The 24,803-nt window shown below is 38.3% G+C and overlaps 1 protein-coding gene across 1 annotated transcript in view; it reads right to left on the bottom strand.

Annotated features, from left to right (window-relative positions):
• Nucleotides 1-24,803, bottom strand: part of cfap299 (cilia and flagella associated protein 299) — a 68,498-nt gene that overhangs the window by 7,584 nt on the left and 36,111 nt on the right. Inside the window, exon 4 of the mRNA XM_019272413.2 lies at nt 6,585-6,727. Within this exon, the coding sequence (XP_019127958.1) occupies nt 6,585-6,727 (143 nt within the window). The remainder of the gene's footprint in view (nt 1-6,584; nt 6,728-24,803) is intronic.

The raw sequence follows: 24,803 nt of genomic DNA, 5'->3' as shown, positions 1-24,803 counted from the left end.
GACACATTGACCAGTAAAAGTGTGAGAACCTGGATTTGGTGGAAACAATGACGGTGCTCCCAGCATCGGTTCCTGGTTCCCTATGCATTTAGCATGACTGACACGTGCACCGTGTCCTTTCACTTTCCATAGTTACCGTGCTTAGCTCTATTGTTATCTCGAGGCGGTCATTTTCCAGGGTAATGTCAACAGTCTCATTATAGGGCTCAGAGGAGCTGGACTCTCTGCGCTGGATGATATATATCATAAAAGAGCAAATACCTAGCATGTGTATTCGTTCAGCAGTTTTTTTTTTCTTTTTTCTGTAGTGGCTGAAGAACACAAGTCCAGTAACTGTGTCTGAAGTTAATGTTTCCAGTGTAAATCTCCAAAGGCCCAGTTCAGTGTTGAGAGGCACAATGTAATGGGTTGAATTACTGTTAAGCCTTCCTGTGGTGTCTTGGGTCTGATTCAACAACAAATCACAGATGAGAAATGATTAGTTAACAATCTCATTAACAAACCCATATCTAACTACATACCTACACACCTCTAATTAATTCCCTCATTATTTTTGGTTTCATTTGGAAATTTATATTTGCTTTTTTTAAAGATTAATATACAAGTGAAGTGGATTATGGATTGTGAAAATTGCATACGTTGGTGCTCTTGAGTTCATGTTGTTCTTCATGTTACTGTGCCTTGACAAAGTTGAAAAAATGGGGGGAAATCAGATGAAAGTAAAGAAAATAATATAAAACTGTAAAAAGAACATTTGCAGTGTATATCTTTTAGGGGGATGTTGGGCAATATCAGAAGCTTTAAAGTGGTTATGCTCTACATTTGATTTCCAGAAGCATTTTCCCAACTGTCAGTATCACAAAAAGATAAAGCAATGAAACAATTAGTCAATTAATCCATCAGCAGAAAATACACTTGGAACAACTTTTATAATCAATTAATTGTTTCACTGGTTAAATCCAGCAAACATACTGACCATTCTGTGTCCAGCTTCTCAAATGTGAATACTGGCTGTGTCTTTATGTTAAATAATTGTATACAAAATATCTCTCTATTTTTCACATTTTCACTATTCTGTAGACTTTTAAGTATTTTTTAGTAATTAACCAATAAAAAAAATGAATATAGATTAATCAATAATAAAAAATAATGGCTAGTTTAAGCCTTATAAGAGGACCTTGGTAATGGTAATCTGCAGTGGTCAGTGGCATAAACATTTGATGCACACACTGACATAAAAATGAGGTGATAGATAGTTACGCTTGTGTTGTTAAACATTATGGCCAATGTGAGTTAGGGTTATTATTTCTATGTCAGTAATCCTAAAATATACACACAAGCTGCTTAGTTTTAGGGCATTGCACTATAAACTCATAACAGTGTGATACCATTTTATCACATCAGGTTTTTCTGAATCAAAACAAACTAATGTAATGGTGTAATGATCAGAGCCATTACATAATATGGAGTTTTCCTGTATTCCATTTGACTGGCGCTCAAGAAGCTGATAGTGGCTTGACTGAGGGAGGTTAGAGGTCAACATCTGGGTGTAAAAAGGGCCCAGAAAAATTAAGGCGACCAGTCCAATATCTTCACTCATATTCAAAGAATGCTCACTAAACTTATCAGTGTGATATAATAACACTTTAATTAACAAAGAGTTATGGTCACTTACAAGAGTTTGTGTTATTTTACATAGACAGAACAGCCCATCGGACTTGGCAGGAGGTCTCTGATGATAATACTGCTGGTGGAGTTAATCTATCAAATACAGTCCAAACACTATCAGCATTAAGAACAAACAGTCCAATTGGATTTAACCCTGAGGGTCCAGCCAATAAAGTGTGTGTGCACCATGTGTGAAGATCAACACACATGACATGGAATGTTCCAGCTTACCAGCAAATATTTATAGAGCTGGCAAACTCAACTGTGATAGAATATCCCACTGCCCCCCATTAAAGCTCGGACACAATGCTTCAGACAGGGCTGCCAAATCACCTTCGGAGCTGGAACAGTTTCTCTTTTGTATTAAAAGTTAATAAAATAGGACAGCAGTGCAAATATTTTTACAGCAGAAAAAGAAGCCAGACACACAGGTGCATTGCAGAGGCTGAGCATGGAGGCAATATGGTTTTGGCTTCGGGGGAGGCATGCGCTGTGTTACAGCCGAGCAGATCCTTCAAGTTCAATCTGTCACCAAATGCACGCAGAGCGAGTGTGCGAGTTTTATACGGTCCTACATTTCAAAAGGCTGTGTCAAAAGATTTACTGAATAATGAAAGTATGATGTTGCTTATTTCAGATGAAAATCATTGCATTTGTATTGTGTTGTTAAGAGGATATTGAAAAGAGAAATCTACTTGGTGAACAATACCTTGATACAAAACACACTGTAACAATTTAAAGAGGAAAAGAATCAATTAGGTCCATGCATGTCATGTGTTGCCCAGCCTCTTAAAAGTCTTTACTAAACACAGAGACTGAAAAGGGAGAGAGATAGAGAGAGGAAGGAGGGGAACAGCCAGAGTGCATAAACAGATGGTCACTTTGCTGGGGAACATTAAATAGACATCAGAGATGCTGTAGGCACATCTGGAGTGGCAGGAAGCTGGGTGCACGGAGCTGTAGATCTGTGGGATAATTAGATGAGGGTCAGGACTTTAGTGTGTGTGTATATTTATGTGTGTGTGTCTGTCTGCGTTGGAAGCTCACAGTAAAAAGTAATGGAAGCAAAAACGTAATGAAGTTTAGCCTTTAAACACTATATTTTAAACAGTTTCTTTTATCCAGTCATGTGCAGGATCAGTGTCAGATTTGAGTTAAATTTACTTAAAGGCTTCACCCAGAGTTTGCCCTGAAGTTACAGGAACGGAAACAGACCAGTTTCACATGCGTATCTGAAAGTCTTGCTAAGGCAGTCTAATAGAGTTACGGTCAGTCACGTGTTGCTATTTTTTTATTGTTGTTGTCAAGAAAAGTGAGTTTTATTCATATTATTATCAGTATTGTTATATGGTATTGTGCTATTAACTGCTTCTCAAGTGTAAGCTCTCTACAGATGCAACAAGGAAAATGCTGTGCTTGATTTACTTTAACCAGGTTTCCCAGGAGGTCAGAGGCTTACAACATATGCCTTTACAAATGATGTTTATATGACCCACCCACCCAGTGTGCCTGCTAAAATAAATCAAGCCCAGCGTTCAACTGATTTTCGCTCCTTGCTGCTTCTATAGACTCAATGAAAATGCAAATGCAAAGATGCCAGAGGTGACTAAGAAAGTACTAAACTGAAACATATATTTCAGAATGTATGAGTGAGATTTACCCTGATTAATATCTGTATGAGCCATTTTTTTAAAAATATAGGTCTATAAATGACAGAACAATCTGTATTTTAATATGGTATTGCCTCAATAATTCTACATATTTCAAGGTGTTGAAGAGTTGAAAAACCTTCTGCATATAATCCTGTGCTGTTACAAATTTTGGAATGAATTGAAAATTAATGTCAAAGGAGAAAAGCTTTTAGTCTTTGGTTAGTCTTTAGCATCCAGTGTGTGACCTAAAATACTTCCAACCAATTTATTCTCCCTCTTCTTGTTTTTTAAATTCTTCTCCATACATTGCTCATACGGAGATACTCTGCTACTCTCTCTCTCTTTTTTTTTACTCGAGACATTGCAGACTGTGTACGTGAACCTATCCACCCTTCCTTTGCTGGAGGTGGGAGGTGGAGGCCAGAGCTGGCGCTGGTGTCGCTGCTCTGTGTTCTTTGTGGCTGTGGAGGAGGAGGAGGGACAGGATTCAGAGTCCTGCGGTGGGAGGTTTAGTGCACTGAGTGGGCAGCAGCTCCAGCATCTGCTCCCTCTTAGCGGCAACCACACTGGGTGTTATTGTTCCCGACAGAGATGAAAAAAAAAAAAAAAAACGGGTGGAGGGTGGGGGTTAGGGGTGGAGGATGACATAGGAGGGGAGAGGAAGGGAGAGGTAGCAAAGCTCAGAACACAGGGTTAGTTGAAAAAGCTGAACGTAAAGATCGAGAGATGAGGTAGAGTTTTAGTGGGTGAAAAAGAAGACAGAGAGTGAAGAAGAGTGTGAAGTCAGATGTCATATAGAGGGAGGGCAGGGAGACCCGTGTAGGGGGGGAAGCCTCATAAAAGCATCATTAGGGAGTAGACTGTACCTCCAGGCATGCTCGCCCAATGACTCACACCTACAGCTTGTTAGGGCTTCCACTCACCAGAGAGGAGGCCGAGTTCAAGGCCACGAGCAGGGGTTGTGTGTCAGAACACATGGTGAGAAATGGATAAATAAAACAACAAAGCTTTGCATGTCTGACTCTGACACTTTGGTTTTAAAGAAAGGGAAAACCACTTCCAAAAATAAAACACAGTGTTAGAGGACAACAAGCACTGTTCTACAAACCAAATCACATTTTTAATATTAAGGTGGATACTATGCTTACAAATCTGGGGATACTGATATTCTCAAAAAGTTTGCTATTATTATGTTTTTAATTATGTTTTTAAGGCAGTTATGCATAGTTTATCTTGTGACAATGTAAATCCTATTGCTGAATAACAGTACTTTATATGTGTATCATTATTTATGAACATTAATCATAGAGGTATGATTAATGTTGGCTGAAATCTTAATGCTTGGTCCTTAAGACAGAGTACAAAGCAAATTTTAGATGTAGTGTGACTGCATATAACTGTAATGCAAAGCTGTGAGCAGATGCAGTCAAGAATTTGCTTGGGGTGAACTGAGGTGAAGACATATGCACGCAAAATGTTTGAACTTGAGCAAAAGAATGTATGCTTATTCCAGGGATTTATAACCCCAAATAATGAAAATAAAGAAGAAACAGTAGTTTTACAAAAAGATGGTCGGTACACAAATAGGCAGTTTAACCATGTTATCGAGACCTTTTATTTGGAAGGGAAAATGAAACTGAAATTCAGAAATTATCGTGCAAACTTGAAACACCCATATGGGTTTGAGAGCATCTAGTTAGCTAGTGTACTGAAATTGCAGCAGCAAGTAGTTTTACAATGTCATGAAAAATGACAATGGTCCTTCCAGGTATGCTCTTTATCATTTTCACTTCCAAATACTACAAGACACAAACTGGGGATTTGTTGTGGTTTGGCCCTGATTTAAGCTACACAGTAAAAGCTCGAGCCAACAGGAATGATGATCAAAACAGAGAAAAATAAGATCCTGATCGGGGGGGACATTACTGTAGAGTCCATGTTCCACCCAGTGTCAACGAGGTTATACAGGGTGCATGCCATTTGGCTGAACTCTGAAAATAACCATGTAATACACACTCTCATTCGCCACTTGTCTAGTTGTGTTTGTCCTCAAGAGATTTCTCACACATATCTGAAATGTTGGTAATATGTTACTATGCACGAGCATGTGGAATGTGGGAATGGTTTTGGCTCTGGTAATTTGCTGACAGCTCTCTATGTCCACAGCTCTCCTGATGGACATCAAATTATAAAGATTCTACCTGCACCAATGAGGAGTACGAACTAGACTTTAGCTTACACCTGTAAGGTCAGCAGTTCACTTGTGGATTGGCCTTGGAAATGTGTGACTGGCACTCATGAATGTAGCTGTTCAGCATACAGTATGTGTGTATGTGGCTAAATATGCCAAATTTAAAGCACCTGGTTTTCAAACCATAAGCAGTCATGTGTAGATTTTTTTAGATTTTGAAATATTACCACAGTGGAGATTTTTCAAATTATAAATAATGTGGTTTTAAGTTTTACTTGTTATCAACAAACTTGTAACGTTTTATAAATCGTCTTAGCATCTTTCAGCTCATTATTTTGGTTTTACTGCCCAAAACTGTTTTGGTCCGCAGTCACCACTTATCAACCTTATCAACCTTGTTTCAGAACATTAAGTATGAACTGCTTCATCAAAATTGTTTAACACTGCCATCTTTGTAGCAAACCACCCAACACCCATCACTCTAACTCTGCATGGAAACACCTGACTAGTGCTACCACTAACGATTATTTTTGTTAAAATACAACTGAGGAATCCCACTTAGAAAACTCAGGAAGAAGAGCCCAGACAAAAATACAAAGAGTCGCAAAGTAAATCAGTCACTTAGTTGATCTATTTATCTTTCAATGTATCTCAAGTAATCTGTAGTTCTGATGCCTCTGTTAGCCATAAAACGTATTACATTCATCTATGATGACAAATTCACTGCACATTAAAAGAAGATCACAATCTCATGGTTTAAGCCTGCTTTGATCCTGACTCTAATCATGTCTGTCTTGTTCAGACAGGTTCAGTACTTTGGCAGCTCAGCTCAGTTTTACTTATGAAGTACATATTTATTCCACATCTATGCGGAGGCCGCAAGGGCTGGTTCTGTACGTACCAACTGCTGGCCCTTTGCAGAGCTCCTTCCAAGCCTATATTGGTCTCTCACGTCAACCTGAGTCTTTAATCCTGGATAATAAGATTTCCTTACCCTTCAAATCTTGTCAAATCCCACTCAAGTCAAGGCCTACTCAACCAACGTGGACATGTTACAATGGAAGGAGACTTACCATAAATCCGAGCGTCCTGGCATGAGCCTCTTCTTTCCGCTGAAATATGGTTCAAAATCTTGGGTCTTGAGTCTGTGGGCGTAGTCTATATAGCCAGATACTTCCTGTCCAAGAGTATTATGATCCCTTATGAAAATGACTGACTGTAAAAAAAGAGAGAAAAAGAAGGAAACCCTCTGTGTAAATAATCATGGCCATCAAGCCTCTCCTGAGTAAAAGCCAGTAAGGCCAATGTCACTTGTTAAAAGTGAACAGATAGAGGGGATCTGTTACAAATCCTCCCACTTTGAAATGCAAAGGCTCATGTTATACTTTGAATCAGGTCCAAATCAGAAACGACTCCAACTAATGTGATGGCTGATCCTGCAATGGCCTGAGCTCACCGAGGAGGGCTGTCACCAGAGTATCCTGCTCAGATAAGTGCGTGGGACTTACTTACTTACAGTAACTAGAGTCTCAGTTTTGTTCCAATACACCTACAGTCCAGGCAAAAATGAAGCTTGAAATGACATGAAATGTGGAACCCTGAACTTAAACTTAAAACTGTAAGTTGTATGAATAGTAAAAGGGGAAAAGTCAAGTAAATACAAAAAAAGGGCCTTTAAAAGGTCCTAAAAGGGTGATAAAAACAACCTTCCACAATAAGGATTTATAGTACATTTATAGATGCATCTAATTTTAGGGCATCCTTTTAAAAGTTTAAGCCTAAATGTAACCAGATGTCTAGATTACAAACTAAAACATAGCTGCTGCTTCCACATATTATATATACTAGTAATTCTACTGTGCATCTTCTGTATACAACATATTTTGCATGTCTGCACATTATGGAAGACAAGTAATTTGTTTTATCTCTTCTGTTTTCATTTAAGGGTTTTCTTTTGTTATGTTTTTCGATACTTGATTCAAGAATATTGGGGGATTTTTCCTACAGAAACTGGTTTGTCTTGACTAGAGTCCTTCATAAAGAAAACTGTAAAACATGATGTTTATTTCAATTTTAGCTGTTTTTTAGTTCAATAAGTATGATACTTTTGTTTGTTTCTTTTTTAATGGACACCATTTCCCATGAGCTTACTACCTATCGATTCATTACCTGCTTGACAAACCAACCAACTCCTCAGTCTAGGTAACAATAGCACATGGAAAAAGCAAACCAGTGCACTTATGTAGAGGTCTTTAGATAAGTAATGTTTATGCTGCAAATACTATGAAGTACCATAGGATCTCTCTCTGTCCTATCATCTCTATCTCTTCTATCACTGATAAAAAAAGGGGGGGGATGTAGATGCCGACATGTTGGCTCTCTCTATCAAAACACTGATTTCTGATTACAACTCAATGAGTAAGAACAAAAAAGGCTCAGATTCTCCAACACAAACAAAACACATAAATCTAAAGACAGTTTTCCGGCTGCTCATCAAAGACCAGGTCTTTGAAGTGAGCTCACACCAGACATAACCTGGAAAAAAAAAGAATGACAAATGGTTTTGTCACCAGATTCAGACAAAGCAAATGAAAGGCAAGTTGTCCAAATCCCCTCAGGTGACAACAGAACATGAAATGATCTTTTCATGTTGATTTGATGGTTTAGATAACACATGATGACAATGGATGGGAAGAACTCCAAACAGGACATACTCAGGTGTTAAGAGGTTGTTTTGTCTGCCAAAGATAAAAAGCTTTTCTTTCTTTCTTCTCTACATCGTCATGAGAAAAGCACTCCTTTTGTGTCTGACTTGTTTTGTTTACTCTGAGCATGAATGAGTCCTACTTGTCAGCCTACAGTAACACAGGATTCAGTAAGTGGATCCAAGCGGAATATCTCAGCGAGTGATATCACATTTGTATAACTGTCAGGACACGGGCCATCTGTGGATCCCTTTACTAAAAAGGCGTGAGATAACTAGCACTCCAGAGCTCAGAAGAAAAGAGGGCTCCTTTCTCTCTGCCTCTTAAACGTTTAAAACAGATGCTATCAGGTTCACAGCTGGCTGGAGGCCTCAGCCAGATACCCTATCTACTGGCTTCTGTCCTCCTGCAGCCAGCCTTGAAAAGACATCATCAGGTGGACCCAGTAAAGGAAAAAGAGCAAGTAACATTTGGGTAGAGGCGGTAAAAATCTATTTGTCTATTGAGGATATGCAAAGTAATCAGTAAAGTCAGTTTGCTAAACAAACCAGAACAACGTCTTAATTTGATACAGTCTTTGGTCCTGGGCTGTTTTCAGATTTCATAATTGTATCATTTCTAACTGGAAATCAGTTATATAAAGATAAAAAATAGGTTCCAGATTGGCTGTTCTGCTTCTCTACAGAAAATTCAGCATTTAAACATCAAGGTTCTCCACGGCCTATCTGATTATCCCTGTACATATGGGCTATGAAAACCATGTAAAATAAAAAATCTGCTCATATTTCTGTATTAAATGCTTAAAGCTTTATTTCTTTATTTAGTTTTTAATCATTTATAGAAGTCAGGATATTCATCAGTATCCATTAAGAAAAAATAAAAAGGTCAAAACTAGAACTAAATTATAAAGATCATCTGCATGTGTATGTAACATCACAGGAATAATATAAATGTATTTATTAAAACGTAGGTCTTATCAGTTAGGATAGAAAACGATAAACTTATTAAAGTATGGAATGAGATCTGTGATACAGCAACATTGCTAAAACGTCAGATGGGGCTATAAAATAACAGACAATAATCTTTTGGCTAATCCATGAAATTATATACCTGACAAATCAACATGTAAAAGTCATAAAAATCCAGTATTGTCATAATGTAGTCCAGCTCAGTGATTGGCAACATTGCACATAATGGTCTATTATACCCCAAAACATTCACCACATCCTACCATAGTATAAATTGGAAGGCAAAATCTCTGTTGGTCAACAAATTGCCCAAGCCTTGTACTATTTTATCATAAATGATAATTCAGTGGCCACCAAACCTGTAAAAGTTAGTCAAGTTATCTGTAGATAAATTCAGGGTAGAAAATACAAAAAAAGTTTGTTAGTGAAACGAAAATGATAAGCCTTATTTATGCCTATCACAGCACAGAGTAATGGTGACGGCCCAAATAAAAGTACATCATGACATTTTCCTTTACTAACAAAAGGCGAGCCAAAGTTCATTTCACTCTCATGTGGGAACATGGGGAGAAAACGATCGAGTCAGACTTGCTTATTTGCTACAAACAACCAATGTGAATTTTCTGCTTCAGTGTTGGAGAGAGCCGGGGGACCTCCACCTTACACCATGGAAAACAAGTGGAAGGCTTACGTCACCTGCCAGCAATTACTAAGAACAGGTGCTGTGACCTCACAGGGCAGCGAGTGAGGGGCCCCGCTTTATGGCAAACATCAGTCTGGTTAGTCCCTGAGAAGCTGAGCACTGCACAGGTCCCAGGTAAAGATTCTGGCTCCTTTTCAGTTCGTCACAGTTGAAATTTCAGCTGGTTGGAAGAAAAACACCAGTGACCTTAAGATGAAGGTAAAGAACAGTAAACCAGGAGTTTCCTTTAAATCCATGATCCGTGCAGTTAATAAAAACAACAAAGCATCTGAAATCCTCATGGGGACCCCGCCCTTAAAAACCCCCACTATGGACATGTGTATGTGCTCAGAAATAAACTGTGAAACTTGAACAGTGTTGACAATTGTAATTATTGTGGTCAGTGAAAAATGCAGAGGGATCCCCTGCCTCCTGACAATAAGTAAAACCTACACAGATGTGAATTACTCCACAGACCTTTGGCTAATCTTTCAAAGCCCCACGGCTGAAAGAGAGGGATTTACAAATTCAAGTCAAACAGGAGCTGACAGCAGGCTGACACGTACTGTGCCCCTCCTTTGTGCTTTGACAATGTCCTACAGGTGGGGACACAATGGCTGGACCACCTGACATCCTGTGGCAAGAGGAGTGTATGAGGAGTATATGTCTGAATGACTGTGACTGTAAGTGTTTGTTTGTGTGACATGACACAGAAAGAGCAGAAAAAAGCAGAAAAGCTAAAAGACACCAGGGCTGGGTACTGAACCTGATCAGCACAGTATAGGTGATGATAGTGTCCTGCAGATAACAAATCAAATGTAGAATCAGAGAGCAATTTGGGGTTCAGTATCTTGGCCAAGGACACTTCAACATGCAGACTGGAAGGACTCGAACCGCCAGTCATCTGTTTAGAGGACGACAGCAATCCTCACATTTGGCATTTTGTGCAATAAATGATCATTTTGTCCCATTTGTTTTCTGCCAGTTGTCCAATCAAATGAATTGAGGAGTTGTTTCAGTATTTTATGACATAAATGAACATGCAAGGGCTCTACAGATAAAACCTCACTGCCAATGTTTAGATTTAATACCACACATGTCACCTCACAAATAAATCAGATGAAATTAATGAAACGAGTCCATCCATCATAAATTACAGAGTGAGAAAGTGGAGCAGAAGCAGTAGAAACTAGTACAGAATAGATTGAATTACACAAAGCTGGTTTGACTCAGTTATGTGCGTGTTTGTCACCAGGTCAGTGAGAATAACCTGTGCACAACACTGACTGCTTTTAGTTTAACTACCCTACCCCACCCCATACACACACACACACACACACACACACACACACACACATACACATACACACACACACCACCAACCTGCCTGCCGGCCCGCGTGGCCCCCTCCCCAACCCATTCTCCAGCCCACCTCTGCCCACACCAAGCCCCCACCCCCAACCAACCCACTCCCTGGGAACAATCCTGCAGTGTCAGGGAGCTGTGCAGGTGTCTTGCGGTGTCAGCTGCCATACTGTTTATTATTGGTGGGCTGCGCTTCAGGAGGAATCCCGGGCCATCACTAACAACTGTGTAAATTTGTTGGGGTAAGGAAAACATGGCCTGTACTACAGGAATGTTTTAAGGTGGGAGTCCTTTTTCTGGCAGGCTTTACCCTTGTCCCCTCTCTGGATATCCCTTGAGGAGTGTGAGTGTGTTGTTTATTCAGATCCCCATTAGCCACTGTAACAACAATAGCAGCTACTCTTCCTGGGGTCCACATGATGTATTTATAACACTCCAATGACAAAAAAACAACAAAAACATTATACATAACATCTGACATCTCGAAGACTAACCATGCTAATGACAAACAACATAAAAATTCAGAACTGAAACTGAAAAACATAATGAATTTCAAGCAACCATTGCTCAATAATCCATTGTTCTCTATATTATATTAAAACATCTCTACATGAGAGAAATAAAAAATGACCCCTGAGATGATAAAATAATGTCTATCCAAAGTGTTTCAATTAATTTAGGAGATGATATTCCCAATAAAACAAAGTAAGGAGTAAGGCACCTTGTTTTTGACTTTTGATGTTATTCTTTATTTGTTGGACTATAATACATGTTATAATTATGATAAAACTGATGCAAGATTGCATGCAATTACTTAAAAACAAGATAACTGAACTTGTAACTAACTTCAATTTCCATACTTTTTACTTAAGATTCTCCCTCTGACTGGCTCTGAACATAGATTACTACGTCGTAGTCAGTATTTTGTTTCTTAGACTACAAATATTTAAATGATTTATTCTGAACTCCTTTTTTAGGCTATTGTATGATTCCCTAATATCCTCAGTTGATCTGCTTTGATGCATGCTAAGCATGAATGTGTTTTCCAGAGAGTTTAGGGAGGGGCTCAAGAGTCAGACAAGTGTTACTTATTTGAGTTGGAAGTGACTTCACACAGCTGGCTTGTGTAATAGATGCAATGGTAGAAATCATACGTGCTAAGGTGTGTTGCATCTTTGGGAATCTATCCAAATTACACATCCCGCAGGATATGTGATCTAAAGAGTTTACAGACAATGATCCAGGTCATCACAATCACTAACCTACCTGTGCCAGTGCTGTCACTTCACAAAGCATGAGGGATTGAAGGTGTAATTCAGCCATTGTGCATTATTATCTGAGGAATTCTTCTGATCTTTTGACTTTAAATGAAAGAAAACTGCTGATCACTTTTGTACATTAAGTCCATAATAACACACCAATAAAATTGCAATTAATATAGGAGGTAATGCAAGTTGTCAGCCACATTCAAAACGCACACAGGCTGAGGTATGTACCACAATGAGAAAAGTAGAGCAGTATATTTGTTGCTTCAAAACAACAACAAAAAAGATTGCACAATCAAGTTACCAACGGGAGTGTAACTCACAAACACACCACAGAAGTTAACACTGAGAGAAAAGGGCCTTTGAGGGTCAACATCATGCCAGAATATGGATATTAATGTGCCACATCTGCAGCATTTCACCTTGAAGTTCAAGGGACAGTTCAACAGAATCTGTTTATATACAAACAGGTGATGATGACCTGACCTTTAGAGGTGTTGGTAGATGTCGTTTTCCCCCAAACCACGAGTTGTTTACCCCCTGCATTCAGTCTTTAGATAAAGCTAAGTTAGCCACCTCCTTGTTCCAGCAATTGGTCTCACACACAGTGGTGTGGTATCGATTGAGTGTTTCCCACAAAACTGAACTATTCTTTGAAATATGCAATCAGCATGCATCAATTTAACAAAGTACATTGATTTGTCACATTAAATAGCATGATGAATTCAGTTCATGTCAGAGCTTATTAGACAGACATTAATGGGCTAAACCGATACCACACACAAACACACTTATTGTACGCAAAAGTGTTAGAGTGTGCCTTTTAGTTACAAGAGCAGGGTTGTGAGTTGTTTGCACAGTCCTATGAGTCACCATAATCTGTTTAGGCACCCTTTAACATACCCTCTCATCACAACCCTCCACATGGGCCGCTGATAGACTGCAGCCACCCTTCCCAGACTTCTCTACACTCTCTCCTGGCAAATCTGCTGCTTTTCCATCCACTAAAAACCTAAATCCAAGTTTAATTTTAAAACAAGTCTATATCTGCGAAAATAAATAAAGACTAGGGACTTTGATTATTTCCATCCTTTCATTTCAGCTTTGCCCCACAGATTCGGTGGTCACTATGACTTCAAATATTTGAGTGTTTGCAATGCAAACACAGTATTTTAAACCTGGTCATTTCTGTGCCATCACATTACCGAGATACCTCACCATTGTGTCGAAGAAAAGAATTTCAAAAGCTTTTTGTTGTGATTGTTATAACAGGCCTTATTGTGCGTGTATGTAATAAGGATGGAAATAATCAAAAGACATTTCTTTTCCTTTCGTTTATAATTACAGGGTGTGTCACTAGACAGATGTCTTGGCACCGGATACAAAAATGCACAAGTTAACTGTTCAAAAGGACTTCTTGCCCTACACTGTGGTTTAATGTTATATCTGTATTCTCTTAAAGCCCTGCACAAAGACTGGCCAGGCCACACAAAACGGTGCAAAAAAAACAAAACATTTTCTTTATTCTGTGCAATGAATTATTACAATGAAAGATCTCCTTTTGTTTAATTATTTTTCCTTGGCAGCTCACCTCTGTTCAGTCCTCAAATATATGATTGTTTTCTATTTAAGTTGGTTAATGATTGACACCATTAATAAATTATTATATTTTGAGTGGCTTTAAGTTATTTAACGTCTTCCTTTAGACCAGATTTGTAATAGTGTGTGTGAGTGTGTGTGGTTTTGCATGTATAAAGTTACAGGCTGTGTTCATTTGTTGTCATTTCATGTCCTTGAAGACCACATGGATCTCCTCAATTTAGGAAATTCTGGGAAGTTGACGTATGTAAAGAACAGGAAGCCAAGTAGCAATTAGAGAATATGTGACCTAAGGCCTGCATTAGGTTATAATGCAACGTACCCTATACTGTATGTAAATTTTAGTGATGCATGGCAAATAAGGATACAAGGATATGAGGATGTTTGGTTGTTGTTTAGACGTCAGTTTAGCAAAAAGGCAGATTTGTGCATTTGTTTATCCCAAGTGCTCTCCATCTGCATCCATAAACAGACTGCATGGGTGTTTGTGCAAGAGATGGAATAAATAAATCCAGAAGCAGGTGTCCTCCTATTGGGCTTTCTAAACACCCAATGGTGGACAGCTACGCCCAGTGAGGTTAGCCATGAGGGCAGAACAACTGTGGCCAGATACCAAAGGGGAAGCGGCTCGGTCAATCAGTAAGGAAGGCAAAGCAGCTAGCTCAACCCTCGGCTGCGTTGGCCTCTGTCTTTTTGGAGAACTCACCAGTAAAGCCATCACCACAAAATAAGTGGCTTGAACCCACACACTTCAAATTACAGGGCACTCGGAATCAGAAAATGCTATCCTGCTTTTCGCAATTGGTGTTTTAGAAATTCTATTAAAACCTCCTTAGTTTGGCCCATGATGCTGATGTTTTGCTGTTTTTCTCCGACTGCATCAGTTCACGGTGTGAATTGTGTTTTGTTTGGACAATTTTCATTGAATTTTCATGTCCTCACAAACAATGCATAGCAACAACAGGCCATCATACTGTAGAGTAGACATGGCTGCATGAAAACATTGTAGTTTGACAGAAAAAGCAGCATGGTTTCTGATTTGGAAGTTATGGTTGTCTTTGGAAGACATGTTGGAAGTGCCTATTAGGCTCTAGAGCTCACAGGGAAAGAGTAAAATAGTCACACTATGCTCTTACTGTAGTAGTGCCAAAGCAACTTTCTGCTGCAGCATAAAGCAGTGAACATGAAAAGATGACCTTGACCAGTTTCCTAAAACCAACACTTCAAGTAGCTTAACAGCAAAGCAATCTTTGCACAACCAATTTAAGGAGTCTGAACAAAATTCAAATAGTCATTTGCATAATTATTATTTCTACTTTCCAGGGTTACTATAGTAAAGTATTACTCAAAACCCAATGTACGTGCAACAAATGCAGACTTGTGGACCATCTGCTGTGCAGCTGAATGAGTGAATCTTTTAAAAAGTAACTTTTTTTCTAGAACTGTTTGCTTTTAGTAACAAACCAACTGACTTACAATATCCAAAACACACTTCTCATCTAACAGACTAAAAACAGTGAACAGTAAATTAATAAAACCACTGTAAAGTATATAACCTGTTAAAGAAGAGACTTAAATGTTTGAAAACTTGAAAAGGCAGGTGGCAGACATTTTCCTTGTCCCCACAACTGCAGCTGATAAAGGCCTTCCACCATATGGAGAATAAGCTGTCAGGCTGACAGGTGGCATCACTTACAGCGCCTGGTGCAGAGCCCTGTAACAGAAAAGGGGTAAAGTTTCTGCTCCCTGGAAGAGAAAGAAATCCTGCCCCTACAGTAAATTAGTCGCATGCCTGAATTCAGTGAGGAATTACGGGTTGAGAATAGCAGGCGGGTCTGGCACATGTGGTCAAAACACAAATCAGTCAAACGCCATCTCAGCTACGGATTTCAGACACCAAAGTGACCAAGCAAGGCATATCTTTTCCCTCCCCTGCACTCCTACAATCATTTTCCACATTCCACTGGCTTTTAAATTACCAGTGGGAAGAAGAATAAAGTTTAGCCTAAAATATATGTGAAAGCAGTGCAACAGAGCTGCTTGTCCACTCGTGAGTTTGGGAAAGCTTGTCTTGGGATTGGGATTATGGTGTCATTAACGTTGTGTGCACTTTAATTTGTTCTGTTGCATTTCCTGTCCTGTTTAGAGATCTCTTTTATTTTAATGTGCAATTTCAATGCGAGTGCTGGCTGATTGCAGCAGCTGTCCACATGTATGGACTCTTTATCTATTACATTAGTGCACCATAAAGCAGAATCTACATTAATGGAGGATAGCTTTTTTATAAGATCTTGCAGCACCATGGCTCACTGGATGTAATAAGCATCTGTAAACTGAATTAATGTTTTGTATTATATATTAAATGATACTCAACAAATAAAAGGTACCTATTCATATTTCATTATTTTTCTCCCTTTTCAGTCTGCGATACTTTTGTGGCTCTGATTTGTGAACTCTCTCTGTATTGTTTGACGTGATTCTTGCGTAGGTGGTAAAAGAGATTACTGGTGTTTGAGTATGTTGTGGGGACCAGTCTGCGGTATAATTTTGCAAAGTACAGTTTTCTGGTCTGTGAAGGGCTTTTCATACACAAAACATGTCCAAGTAGCTCCTCTTTTAGGTATGAGCTATGAGGAATCCTTATCCTGTTCAAAATGACCCTGTTCTGTGTCACATTCACTCCTCCATGTTTGTAAAGGTAGCTTTCACATATGTGTGATAAACAAACAGTTCATCATCTGTCAGCACATGATTTACAGTACATTGTCATATCGTACATACCTACTTGGAATTGTGACCAAGTAGCAGCCTCCGTGGCTGTGAAGTGAAGCCAATGTAGTGCCAAAAATTGCAGTTCTGGAAATGTCCACTTGAGGCTGGCTAGAGAACAAGTCAATCTCCATGAGCACCCACTTTAAAATGTCCAACTTCTCAGCAGATATAAATGTTTACAGCCTGGTACAAAAAAGGGTTTTGGCCTCTATAGCTAATTTCTCCATTCATGACAACTGTCTATATATTTTATAATTTCTATAAAAGTGTTCAAATTATATTAAGGTTTAAAATTAGGCATACTAAGACTGTTGCCTCTTTAATTGACAGGTGGGTGCTGTTACAGGTGGCTTGTTTGAGCACCAAGGCGTCTTTCAGCCTGCCTCAGGTCCACCGATGATCGATGTCTTTGCTCATGTTTAGATAACCCAGGAAGCAGCAGAGGCAGTGGCCAGAGCCACCACACTTTGAGCTTCAAAATGGCTCTTCAGAAACATATGGGTGATGTCACAGATACAACGTCCATGTTTTATGCCGTCTATGAGCTTAATCTTCTTATGTGATTTTCCTGTTATTTAAACAGACTTCAGTGTTCTACAAACCAAAGCCATTTTGCAAACTTAGGTCTTTTCTGTACTCTGAGAAAACAGTATTATTTTAAGACCCATCCCTTATGTGAGACACTCCCACATAACTGTTAACATCACACCAAACATAAATAAAAATATAGACAACCTGTCTGTCAACCTTGCCACCAAGCCAAAGCTAATAAGCTAAAAACTAATGGCCTCATAAAAAGACCAAAGATTACTGGATTAACACCTTGCATGGGCTGTTTTCAATGGGACAGAAATTCTTCTTCTGCACTTTTGTCACTGTACAGTACCTCTATTGTAACTCCTTCACTCTAATCAATGTTAGCAAATACGTGAATTTTACAGCTAAAGACCAGGGAAACCAAAAGTCTGTTGTGCTTTAATTACTTTTTCTCCTTCTCTTTTCTTGTTTAAGAGTATGACAGGACAAACGGGAGTGAGCATATGAAAAATGTATCTGCTTGACTGAAATGAGCAGACATTAGTCTTTAACAGTACAATATATCAACACATAACTAGACACTAAAGTGCTTACACACATAGATCTGCTTGTGCAGGTGTGTGAAACAGTTTGGATGATTTGTAAAGCAAGCATTTATTAAGATCTGAGTGCCTGAGAATTTGTTCGTGAATGCCTGACATAAAAGTCTTGAGGTTTCCCTGTCTGTTTTTCAGTGGGGAGCTGCTTAGAATCTAAGCTACTGTGTTTTCTTGAGAGAACAAAGGCGAGACCTTGGGGTAACCGTAGCTGTGTTGAGGATTTTATTTCTCATACATCTGTGTGAAAATGGGGTATGCAAACAATGTTACCATCTGTGGTAGATGCCATATCATCTGTGACAACTGATTCAACACTGTGGAAGAACATGGTTGTTTTTACTGAAACCGATATGCTACAAAATGAACACAATAAAGTTAAGACTGTCAATCATCACTTAACTGGGTTGTCTGGAAAAATAATTTCAAACAGAGGTCTAGTTTTTTTAATATCTATGTAAAATGGAATATTAAAAGAGCAGTTTAAGGATTTATAGTTTAAACTGTGGTTGACCTGAGGATAAAACTTTACACATGGACTGTTTTTATTTTCATTGAGTCCTTTATACATTTGTCCTACATCTACTGTATCTGGTTTTGGTAGTAGCTCTTTAAACATCTCACCAAATCCACAATCCCTGTGCAACATGGGATGTGAATCAATGTTCAGTCATTAATATGCCAATACATTCCTTCATTTATGCCACGCTCCCTAGATTGAAAAAAGAAGTTGCCCCTTAATGTAGCATTTCCCCAAATTATACATATACAAATGTACTGTATGTTGGAGAAGACAGGATTGCTTTCAGTCTTCTTGGTGATTTTCTGGGGGAGTAAAGTGCAGCAAATGTTCAGCAATCATGTACTGGATCCCAATAAATTATTACAAACGAGTAACATACTGTATTACTACTAATTTTCATAGCATAAAGGTTTTGTGGTGAGTATATAAGATGTCCAATGTAAATATCTTAAAATGGACTGATATAAAACTGTATAGAGCAGCAACGCTGGAACATCACTGTCCAAGCAAAAGATTTTTTAGAAATGTAATACTTTTTTAAATTATTATTTTCATTATTATTTCAGGACTTCCTGGATTGCTGGTTTATTTTAAATCTTTGCAGCTGTGATTGGATTTTCTTTGTGCGATACACTGAGGGACAATAGTGTCAAAACTCAAGTGGATTTAGTATGCATGTAGACATGAGTATAGGAATAATATGTAACATAATATTCATAATATTTAACATTTATATATTGGAGCTATATGTAACATTATATGTATGTTACTTTTCAGTGAGAACACTACTTACTCAAAATCAGGTTTGAATTAGTATGTAGTATGGGATAGGTCACAGCTACAGTATACATTTGCTGTGGAGCTTCAATGGCTGCATCTGTACAACTGATTTAACCCAGAGATGACATGATGTTAAACTGCATATCACAAACATCCTGCAAGTCATTCGACTGGAAACAGAAACAAATTCATCCTGGTAGGTCTGAATACTTGTCATTGTCACCTTGGAGACAAATCATTATAATGTGGTTCAAATTATCGTACGGAGTTACCCACAGTGCAGTTATGCAAAAATTACATAGTACCCTTAGTTCTAAAGTGGGCACGAACAAGTCTGCCACAAACAACTTTATTTTTGAGTGCACTCCCTTCCTGTTATTTGAGGCGGATGTTTTAACAGATTTTTGAGTGGAGGCAAATACATGTTACATTGGTCAGCTGCATATGCAGCTCAACAGATACAGCAGTGCCCCGAGCTCACAAAGTTACAACTTTAGGCACAGATGTTGGCTACAGAAACCACATGACGATGATCCGGCAGTAGTAAACACATACCAATCTTTCACTCCAACACTTACTGGAATTTAAAGAGTAACCAGCACCTTCCATAGGGATGACTATAATCCACAGCTCACAGAATTAAACTCTTTTCATTGTGAACGCTGCATTCGACAAGACAATATGAGCTCACTAGATTTGAAATGTCATTAGTCTTTGTTATCAACTATCATGGTACAATAGACAACAATTCCAAAAATAAGACATTCATAACACACACTAGCATAAATTGGTGGTCTTTAAGGCTACATATGCATAATAAATTCCCGCAGAGTGGAGAAGAAACAGCTGTGCATTTGACTGCAGTATACTGATGTACACCTGAAACTTTTACGTCATCTAGTATAAGAGCAGCTACTGTGTTACACTAAACAGATAAAATAATACACATTAGCTGTTGCATTAGTGATCCATTCGATGACAGTTTCAGATACTGTACACCCTAATAACATTTTCTAAAACTATACAGATGCTGCACCTGTCCAATATCCCTTTCCTGATCTTACAACTGTTCTGTAACTTAAATCCACTCCAGCATCACAAATTAAAAGCAAAGACCTCACTAATGTAAAACAAACATGCATGTTTCTTTGATCTGTGAGGCCTTGCCAGAGGTTTGCCAGTTTGTCTGATCCTGTCAGTACAGGAGGCAATGTCAACTTCAAGTTTGTAACCTCTTACGTCATTATGGAGGCGGTGTGAAAAAGAAAAAGAAAAAAGGTTGTCAAAGTGGGGTTTATACAAGAAATGTTTAATATCTCTACTTTGATGTGCTCAGAAGCCAACACAGGTGTAAACCGTCACTTCAGCTCAGGTGTGGAAATCAGAAGGCGGCAGAGAAAAAAAACAAGACAAGGATTTTGAGAGGGAGTTGTCCTCTGAATTACCTCTGTGAAAACACACCAGAAAGCCCCTGAGACATTATTATTTTCCTTCCTTCTTTGTCTTGGATAAGGTTTGGTTGAGGTTTTGTCAGATGAAGTGAGAGTAAGAGGTTTAGTGTCTTTATTTCCCACGTTCTTACTGACTACATGTCTGTGTTGGGATCCAAAAGAAGTGTAGATATTCACTTCACTTCAGTGTATATGGGTTGGGTTGCAGAAGCAGCCTTTTGTGGAAATATTGTAAATCTAACACCACACTGATCTTGTGATTCTGAAATACTCAAGGGTTGTTATAGATATATGGCTTCATGATTAACAAAACTCTGTGTTTATTTCTGTCGCCCTTTGTACCCTTTTGTCCGAATGCTGCTGGTGCAGGATGTTGAAAGGCCACATTACTAAAGTCCATGACCAACCACATAAAGCTGTAAAAATGACTAAATCTCAAAGTCATTTCCTCAACATCTTGCATCCTCAGATGCAGGAAGCCACATACTAAATGCTTAGAAAGGTTCATCTTGATACTGTTTACCACAATCCAAACACCATGCTTTAATTCAATATGACGTGTGAGGCTACAATACTGTGGGAAATCTAATATCTGAAGAAAAAGAAGAAAAAAAAGAAAGCACATGACAATTTCTTCAGGTCGAGAGTGAGAGTCAGCAGTAACAAGGGCTGTGGGGTTCAGTAGAACTGGACTTTCTAAACTGGGAGAAAAAGGGAAAACTGCAAAAGATCTAAATACTAATATGTTGAAGGACACCGTGGAACATTTTGTGCTTAAGGTTAAAAGTCTTTCAATGGTAAATAAGATCATTAGTCCACAACAGTTCTGTTGTTGAGCTTTACCAGGATTTGCTTAACATTTAAATTAAGTGTTTGCATTCCACAAAGTCTCATTGACAGGTGTGTATGGTCAAAAAAGCTTCAATGAGAACAATGAGAAGTATTACTTAGATGTATTTGTTTAAAATGTTTGGTCTGCTTTTTGTTTTGTTTTTTGTTTTTTTACTTTATTTCTATTTTTAATCATCTCTCAACAGTCCCCACAGTAAAGAGTTTACATTGATATAAATCATATTTCATGGCAAAACCTTTATTTATACATAATTTTAAGGGAATTTATACAGAATGAAGTCGTATTTTATTTAGAGACAACCTTCATTTTTTATGCCAATCGTGTGGTATTTATGGTGGTCAATTATTTGGCAATTTTTTGGCAAAACAGTGTTTCTTCTGATGGAAAATCTTAATAAAATGCTAAAATATTGAATAAAACACTAACCTTAAACATGAAATCAACTCTACTAATATCCTTTCCGTAATGTAAGAAAAAGTTATACTGGGTTTATTACAGAAAAATTCTGGCAAACACAGCTGCCAGTTTTTTTTTGTAAAAACAAGTCACTCAAAAGTTTACTGTGAATTAAAAGAAAATCTTGTAACTAATTACATTAAAAAATCAGGCATTTTAAGTCTTCAAAACTCAAAATCAAAAATGATATATAGTATGTAAGAATTGGTTTAACTATTAGATTAAAAAAATGATACGAAAACAGCAACATTCCGTGCAAAGGTCCCTTCCCTGACAACATGGATCTAACAAAATAAAATATTGTAAGACTTTAGAATGATTATAAATCCACTTCAGAAGAAAGACCTCTTTGCTCTGGTACACTAGTACAGTCTCCCTACATGAACTCCTCTTACTCCTTGTTCCCACTTTTCATGTTTTAGCCTAAACTGTCAATCCTTTGACAAGAAACAGACTTCAAAGTCTCTGGGTGGGGCACAGTTTCCTCCTAAAATGTTTGGAGATTAGTCTGATCTTTGCAAGTCTACCAAAACATAATTTGCAGACATAAAACAATTACCCTTCTCTTCAAAGCAAACATGCCATGCATTATTACAGAACGTCTTCTGAGACATTTCAACATTTTACGTCTCTAGGATCTCTATTTGAAATGTTAACATTTGTGGTGTGTGTCTGTTACAGCAGACCTCTCTTTGAGGGTTTGAAGTGAACAAGCACTTTTCTAATTGTCAGCTCTCGCTCCGAGTGCACATTAATCTGGGCAACGCAGCCAAGGATTAGCTCCAAACAGAGGGGAAGTCCCTGCCTGTTGATCTCCCATGGGCCATAAATACACACACATACATACAGAGGCACCAACAACTAAATGTGCCTATATCTGTGTACAAGAGAGTACAAACACACACACACACACCTACACCCCCTTACACACACACACACACACACACAATATTGATTCCAGTCCATGAGCTAATGAGAACCAGCTTTTCTAACCACTCACTGCATGTGACATGATGAAGTTCCACTGTATTAAGTCTGTTAACATTTAAGAATATAACAGAGTCAAGCCAGGAACCACCGGAGTGCTGAAGGCAGCAGGGTGGCCTCATGGTTACAGCAACCACCTTGTAACTAAAAAGGTCACACAGGCGTGATCCCTCCAATGGCCCATATGTCCATCAAATTAAATTGAAGCCAAACCCTTTCATTCACTGTAACAGGCTCTAAATGTCAGCTGAACGCCAAATGTGCAAATAATATGCTTCAGGACTGGGCTACGGCCTTCAGAATACAAATGAAGCTTTAAAATGTGTTGGTCAGCATTTCTGTTCTTCACTTAAGTTGATATAAAATGATAGTTAGCTAGCTTTACACATTACTGCATGCATTCTGAATGGTCGGGTCAGGTTTTGGCCCTAAACTGTAAAATTTACTACTTGACATTAAAGCTGCTACCTTCAATATTTTTAGTGGATCACACAATTTCTTGGATGTGAAAGTGGTTGCCTGTAGTGATGAATCAGCAAATAATTATCACCCGACACTGTAGTTTCCCTCAGCTCTATGAGACTTCTATCTAGCATCTATCAACTCATTGATTTGGTATGCAGGCCGGTGTCTTTACTACTTGGTTTACTTTCATTGATTTCATCTGTATCGTTTTCGGCAGAAGCAGGTAGCCGTTTTCTGGGAAGTAGCTAAAAAAAGCACCAAACAGCAGGCAGAAAAAGTTAGTGACTAGTTGGTGAACATAGTGGAATATTAAATCTTCTGGAAATGTAGCTTAAAACAGTAAAAAAGTATATATGATAGAAAAGTTCAGTGTCTCATTTAGAATCCACAAAATCTGAATGAAACTAAATGTTCATTAGTGTTCATAACTCAGAACCTTCAAAAAGCAGAATCACTCCTGTCAACTGACGCTTGGTAAGTTATACCATTGTTTGTTATATCAACAGTATGTTCACTAGTTATTTAATGTTTTATGATGGATGGGGTAACTTAAAGCGGCAAGAATGCGAACAGTGCGTTAACGTCTGTGCATAGCTCTGTGTCTTCTGTGTGTTTTGATGTTAAAATATTGACTTTGGGCTTAGTATGTCGTACAGATCAGAAAGTTTAGTTCATTCTTAGGCTCTGGTGAGAATGAAATTAAGCTTGGTTAGGCTGGATTTGACTACACTAATCCTTTGGCTTGTTAATGCATAAACAGGATTGAAGCTGATGCATAGTTAGAGCAAATATGTAGAAGACAAGAACACAAATTAAGGCTGCATGAAAAAACTGAAAGTATTGCAGGTGTTGGTGTCTCTAGACGCTAACTAGAGGTAAGCATTAGGTAGACTCTTACTTTAATAATGTGCCATAAACAGATTCACAAAGCGCATAGCTCATAAGCCACGACTTTGTTTGAGATGTTTTTTATCATTTTTATTTTTGCAGTTGGAGAAGTGTAGATATCCCACATCAGACGTAAATTTGGGAGACAGGCTGAAACTATTGCTTCTCAGTTCGTGGGAATAGGACTGTTGGAGCTCTGAGCTATGATTTAGGATGATTACACAGGTGTATTTCACATGAAAATGCACCAAGGAAGGTTGATTGAGACTAAAGTATCTGCACTTTGCTCTCTGTCCCTCTTTATAAAAGATCAGTATAATTTTTGTTTGGTTTGAAAGCCATGAGAAGGCTTTTCGCCACTACACTCATTAATATAAAAAAAAAAACAACAACCGCAAAT

This window comes from Larimichthys crocea, chromosome III, assembly GCF_000972845.2.
Source record: "Larimichthys crocea isolate SSNF chromosome III, L_crocea_2.0, whole genome shotgun sequence".
Lineage (NCBI taxonomy): Eukaryota > Metazoa > Chordata > Actinopteri > Sciaenidae > Larimichthys > Larimichthys crocea.
The sequence above is the reverse complement of the archived record's forward strand: the minus strand, read 5'-3'. Positions and strand labels throughout refer to the sequence as shown.